Source organism: Tarenaya hassleriana, unplaced genomic scaffold, assembly GCF_000463585.1.
Source record: "Tarenaya hassleriana unplaced genomic scaffold, ASM46358v1 Cleome11, whole genome shotgun sequence".
Classification (NCBI taxonomy): Eukaryota; Viridiplantae; Streptophyta; class Magnoliopsida; order Brassicales; family Cleomaceae; genus Tarenaya; species Tarenaya hassleriana.
Genome location: NW_010961290.1, coordinates 778,142 through 784,299, shown reverse-complemented (window position 1 = coordinate 784,299; position 6,158 = coordinate 778,142). Strand labels below are relative to the sequence as shown.

The 6,158-nt window shown below is 36.2% G+C and overlaps 1 protein-coding gene across 4 annotated transcripts; it reads right to left on the bottom strand.

Moving 5' to 3' along the window:
* Positions 1-1,420: 1,420 nt before the first annotated feature.
* Positions 1,421-5,423, bottom strand: LOC104805232 (choline/ethanolaminephosphotransferase 1-like). Of its 4 annotated transcripts, XM_010529722.2 has the most exons (20): positions 5,269-5,422; positions 4,769-4,999; positions 4,471-4,480; positions 4,325-4,375; positions 4,137-4,214; positions 3,953-4,028; positions 3,832-3,854; positions 3,644-3,744; positions 3,442-3,536; positions 3,292-3,360; positions 3,136-3,205; positions 2,968-3,031; positions 2,841-2,881; positions 2,677-2,761; positions 2,508-2,570; positions 2,243-2,301; positions 2,085-2,137; positions 1,878-1,950; positions 1,725-1,781; positions 1,421-1,643 (listed from the first exon to the last, which is right to left on the bottom strand). In XM_010529722.2, exons 2-19 carry the CDS (start codon positions 4,903-4,905, stop codon positions 1,760-1,762), a joined length of 1,170 nt encoding a protein of 389 aa, XP_010528024.1. In that variant the 5' UTR covers positions 4,906-4,999; positions 5,269-5,422; the 3' UTR covers positions 1,421-1,643; positions 1,725-1,759. The 4 variants fall into 4 exon arrangements, with proteins under 4 accessions (XP_010528024.1, XP_019057075.1, XP_019057073.1 ...); XM_019201530.1 differs by having other exon boundaries at positions 1,421-1,781; positions 5,269-5,423; XM_019201528.1 differs by having other exon boundaries at positions 1,421-1,781; positions 4,769-4,992; positions 5,269-5,423.
* Between the last annotated feature and the right edge of the window lie 735 nt (positions 5,424-6,158).

Genomic DNA, 6,158 nt, shown 5'->3' with positions numbered 1-6,158 from the left:
ACCGCCCCCGTCTCTTCTTTGACTTTTCCCCCCCCCCCCCTCCCCTCTATACATTAGTTTTTTTTTCCCGAGATTTACATTAAAAACAATTATAGGAAGAATTTCCAAAAACAAAATCTAGTTTGATTCACACAGAAATAAAATATGCAAATGGTACGATCCAAAGTTTTCTGATTCTTTGTGTGGTCGAAGCACATACAATGAAATAATATATAAATGGTTTTGACTTTTGTAAAATAATTACCAATCATCCAAAGAAGAAAAGTGTATCATACAACCCCCGAGGCATGGTATGGCCCAAGAAATTCATTTTATGTTATTTTAAATCTCCATGGCATATATATATATATATACATGTGTGTGTTTTATATGCATAGTTTAGTTAATAAATAACGTTACAATACAAAAGTTTTCAATTTTAAATTAGAAAAAGTGAAAATTCGGAAAACGTTAAATGTGTCGAGAGACTTTTTAAAAAAAGTGAAAAAATATTTTACCAACTATAATTTGAAAACATAAATTATGATATATCAATTTTTTTAAAAAAAGGTAAATGAAGAGAAAATGGGTGGGTAAAAAGTGAGATAATGCAGGAGTCGGCACGCCCCCAAGCAGCATGCTTGAACAATAGAGCATCATTCTAGACATGTCGATGTTCTAAGGTATGCTTTGTCTCTTTAAATTATCCCTTCTTTAAAAAAAAATATATTTATTATAATGCTTTTCTCTCTCTTTTTTTCTACGTATAATTTTTGTTTTCCAATCTTTTATTACTTTTTTTTAAAACCCGTATAGATAGATCTTTTTTATTATAATGTGTTGATAATCATTGTGTTGTATTGTTCCTTTGTCCATGAATTATTCTCTTGTTTTCATGATTGAATATTTATTCATAAAGACAAGAGATCTTGCTTTCTCATTAGTTTTAATGCTCTTTACAAGCTTTTCCACAGTTCGGCCCTCCTACTTGCTGACCCGGTTCGATTGAATCCGGTTAAGACAGATCGGAACCTAAACCGAAAGTAAAACCAGACGTACCAGCCAACCCAATTCGGTTCTTGATTTGATTGGTTGATCAATGATAAATTGAATGATCATTATGCACTATGCGTCCATACGTGCGGATGTGACATATATATACATATGTATATATCTCTGCGATAGCTGTTAGGCATTTAATAATTAAATATCATTTTTGTTCTTAAATTCGGTCCTTTACGATTAGACAGAACCGGTCCGATAACTAATTCGATTAACCAGATACGGCTAATAGATCTGCTTTATCTTGCATTATATTTCATATACCGACAAACATTGCGGTCCCTAGCATAGGTCCAATCCCATTATGTACACGCCCATTATATACAATACAAGGTTACCGCCACACATATAAGCACAATCGAATAAAAACAAGTTTAAAGACAAACCCCAAAAATCTAATCAAATTTATAAAATATAATGTACATCTACTTTTTTTCGTAACGAAGCTTATAATAGTTCATTATTTCCAAAATTTCCTCAAAACATCCGACTGAAATCATAAATAAATTATCTGATGCCAACCAAAAAAAAAATGTAAGAAAGGAAAAACCCCAAAAGACCCAGAATCATCTTTGACTGAACTTATAAAAATTGATCAACCCCTGAAAAAAGATGGAACGCGTATCATCCATCAATGTCACGCCAAAAATGTGAACTTGAAGGACCGAAGAGAGAGGGCATACCCCGTAGATCTTCTTTCAGTTCAGAAGGTTTATTCTCAGGCTTCTTTACGAGTAATCCTGCACCGTATATAAAAGATGAAATCAGCATTTCAGGCGACTGTTTCCGACCAAGATCGAGTTCTTTCCCGTTCTTTACGGGGCGAAAGAGTTAACCTGAAGCAGTAGATCCCGAGGGCCGAAGTGATCTCATGAATGACTGAAGTTGCAAAGTGCAAGTACAATGACACTGCCATTAGCAAAAAACAAGTCAAGGTTTGGGTTTAAAAAAAAAAAGTTCCATGAAAAAACAATGGCCAAAACCCGAAAAAGATTAAAAAAACAAATCTTGGCAGCGAAATCTGGAGAGATTGTGGGGCAAACCAGTGAATATGCAGTAGCCGAGAAGAACCCAGAACTCATCAACTAAAGGAACTCTGCAGAAAACGTATTATGCAACCGGAAAGATGTTGGACTCGGGATTGGTAACGAGCAAATCAAAAGGAAAAACAGGATGAAGTCTCTGAAGAATCAAACCATACCCATCATTCAGTCTCGCCGTCAGGGCATTTGCAATTGCCAAGGGAAGATAAAGCAACGACTGCATGAGACGAACACACGGCTTACTCAGATGAAACCATCAGAAAATAGGAAAAGCTATGAGCATATGTGTACATGAAGGTCTAAGAGATGAATCAGATAGAATCAGAACATTGAATGAGCAGAAAAAATTGTATCATATTATATATATATATATATATATATATATATATATATAAAGATAGTGAAAAGGTTTTTGATTGATACCAAGCACATGTTGGTTTTGAGCCCTTTTGGCTCATCGCACAGGTGAGCCAGAATCATCCTTCCCTGAAAATGTCAAAGATCCCATTACAATTTTGCTGTATTACCCTAATATTTCTGCATTACCAGGAGAAAAAGAACACAGTACAAACAAAAAAATATCAAATCTTACCACAAGAAAACCGAATGCAAGCCCGGTTCCCAGTATAACTAGATGAGGATACGTTCCCATGAGATCAGTTGGCGACAAATAATCCCTGTAAAAGATGATACCGGAAATTCGATGAAGGAAGGTAAGATCATGGGCCGAGGAAAATGCAAGGAATGAGATTTTACCAAATCAAAACTCCTCCAAGAAGCACACCAAAGGGATAAAGCTGAAAACAAAGATCAAAGAATATAATCAGAGAGACTTAAGAACCGAAACACGTGCCCACGAATCAAACGATCGTCAGGAGATTACCATAGCCAACGCGAGCAGCATGCTCCCTTTTCTTGACTGAACAATTTTATAAACATTAGACACACTGCAAAAGTTGCAGCCACATAAGAGATAATGCAGAAACTATTACCGTATTGCCAAAAATCTTTAAAGCTGGTAAATTAGTTGTTAAATAATGGAAAAACTTACTTGAATGCTACAGTTGGTATGACGGCAAAAGCAACCATCATGTACAGTACAACTCTGTATGTCGGAACCTCTGAAACCGAGAAAGATCAGGGACATATCAATACAAGATTGTCGTCACATTGTGGATGGGTTTGGGTGCTGAGGAGGAGTCCTTACCATTAACAAATGGCACCCAACTAAACAATGACAAGGAATTCCCAAACTGCTGAGCCCACCATTCGGCACCTAGAGAGCAGAAAAAGAACATAACGCTAGAGAGAAGGAATTTGAGACAGAAATAACATGTTTGGGAAGAGAGAAGCTCACCAACTACGGCCGTGAAGAAATGGCTGACATATATAAGTGCAAGACCCTCTGTAGGTCCATTGATTACCGGAAGAATAAGGGTGTTGGTGAAATAGCTAGATAAGGATAAACAAACAATCAGAAAATGCAACAATTTTCCACTTGACAACCTTTTACTATGGGCAAAAAAACAAAGACAGATGAAAATGCGCGGACCACTCACTGTTCCCATGTTGCTCCGTAGAAGGGAACAGCTGAAATAACCCAAAACCAGAAAGCATCTCTTCCACACATAGCAGTGCTCCCAAATGCCATGCTCTCAAACTGTTTTTATTGCAACAATCAGGACCATTCAAGGAAAGTGTAACTAAGAAATGGGAAATGAAAAATAAAAATGTGGACAATCCATACCGCACAAGCAAGTGCATCACAACCTGCCATATACAACAGGAACTACACGTATCAGCGACATACACAAAACAAATGCAGAAAAAAACATCATGGAAGAACATGGATAACAGAAATCAATAACCATGATCAAAAAGCTCTCCCAGAGGGCTGGAGGAACTTGTTCGGCGTGCTTGCTTCCCATCAACAGCATCAAATGTCTGAAATGCAATGAAAAGGGTTCTAAATGAGTAATATAAAACACCAAAACCAACCAAGAAAACAGATGGAAAAGCTCGGTGAAGTCCAATAACGAGAGAAGAGCGAACCTGATACAAAAATAGAAGTAAACCATGTGCAAAATGAACCCATCGTGGAGGGGGCGAATCCAACTGCGGTGAATATATCTGAAGCAGGAAGAAATGTTTTTAATAAAAACAATATTCATTTGAGCAAAGCAGAAAACGCATCCACAACTAACAAAAAAAGGATATGAAAAATATGAAGATAAACTTACATAACCCAACACAGCGGACGTGACAAGAAACATAAACCCCATGAGTGTTATCTGGGAAACATAACATAAAACCACAAAAATTAACATGAAGTGATAGTTGCATAACAACAAACACAAAGCAGGGTGTCAGAATAAGAATTATATACCATGTTGGGTCTGCACATGGTTCCACGGCAGTAACAGGAAAACACATGAAAAGGAAAGAATCACAAAACGTCGGTCAGATATTTAGATGAATCTACAGAAATTATCACCGTGAGCAACTACTTTACCATGAAGCAACAGAAAACTAAGAGAAAACCAGACATGGACCAAAAGACTAAAAGATCTCAAAATAGCTACTAGAATCCAGAAAGTTTGCAAACGCACATAGTTACTCATCAAAAGCCAGAACATTGGAATGAATAGGGAACACAGATGGAACAGTGTCAAAGAGATACTCACGGCATCCATAGCGGGAAGAAATTGACGAATCGGGTCCAAAAGGGTTGAAGCACGTATTTGGCAAGATAAGAGTGATCAACGCCACTGTATTTGTACCTATGGAGAGCTGCTACACCATGAGCTCCGATATAACCCATTCTTTCTGGTCTATTTCCGGTTCAAGACGCGATTACTCGTCAGCGCGAATTTCCACCTGGGTCTCGAAAAAGCCTGCCAAAGCCAGACTGCAAACTAAACGCCATCAAAAGCATACACCCATAAGCATCCAGCCTTTTCCCGATTCCTAAGATGTCTAGACTGAAAACAAAGGAATGGGTATGACCCATGTCTGAAAAATCAAAACTTTGCTTCGGCATAAACATTACACGGACTGGGAGAACCAATTAGGCGATTTGAGATTCCCAAATTCATAAAATTTCGCAGATCTGACTAGCGGAAGAAAAGGATAACAAGAGAAAGACAGGAGAAGATGAAAGACGCAAATGGTTCGGATTGATTACCTCTTGAAGCAGCGGAGAGAGAGAGAGAGAGAGAGAGAGAGAGAGAGAGAGAGAGAGAGAGAGGAGAAATGCAAGAATCTCTCTCCCGCCCTAAACGAGGCCAATCGAGACGAAGGGGGAAACCAAGGCTTTGCGTTTCTTCCGAATCTTCGTACCTATAAAACGATCTTTTCCGTCTATAGGAAAATTTCAAAAAAACAACACATTTTATTTTATTTTTACTCTCGGAAACAAACACCATTTTATAAAAAAAAATATAATTACGTCTTCAATATCATTAAATTTCCATTTATTTTTAATCTAGGAAAGGAACACCGCCTTTTTTTTAACCTTTACGTCTCCAGTAATGTATCATAAACTTTCCATTTTTATATCCAAATTTGTTGGGTCAACTATAATATGAAATAATATATTTAAACAATGAATCACATATTAGGAAATTTTGCGGTGGAATGTTAATGTATGTCTTATTCCTGGTAGAATAAGGTTAATTATTACTGATATATAAATACAAATTAGATTAGTTGGCTTAGTAAAATGTTTGTAATAGGCATGTTTTCCATTACAGCCTAGAAATGCAATTTGTTATTATATTATAAAAATTTAATAGTAAAATACAGAATCATATTCCTTTTTTTTTTCTTTATCTTCATTTTCATTTTAAAGGAATATGTATGTGTATATAATGCAAATGCACACCGAAAGTTTTTTTTTTTTACGAAAAGAAAAAAAGCTGCTTTCGTTAAGATGCCGACATAACAAATTGTTAAACTATTTTATACGTAAAATATTGAAAAATAAATCATGCATGACTTATTTTTTTTAAATCTAAATGGTTTTTTAAATTCATTTATATCTCATGAACCTCGTAATGGAAGAGATCACACATT

What these genes read in the sequence shown, in the direction of transcription:
- LOC104805232 (XM_019201530.1), bottom strand. Translation starts at nt 4,905, where the DNA reads ATGGGTTATATCGGAGCTCATGGTGTAGCAGCTCTCCATAGGTACAAA. An exon ending in GGGAGAGCTTTTTGATCATG is followed by an intron (nt 3,855 to 3,952) that starts GTTATTGATTTC and finishes TGTATATGGCAG; the next exon opens with GTTGTGATGCACTTGCTTGT. An exon ending in GTGATGCACTTGCTTGTGCG is followed by an intron (nt 3,745 to 3,831) that starts GTATGGATTGTC and finishes CAATAAAAACAG; the next exon opens with TTTGAGAGCATGGCATTTGG.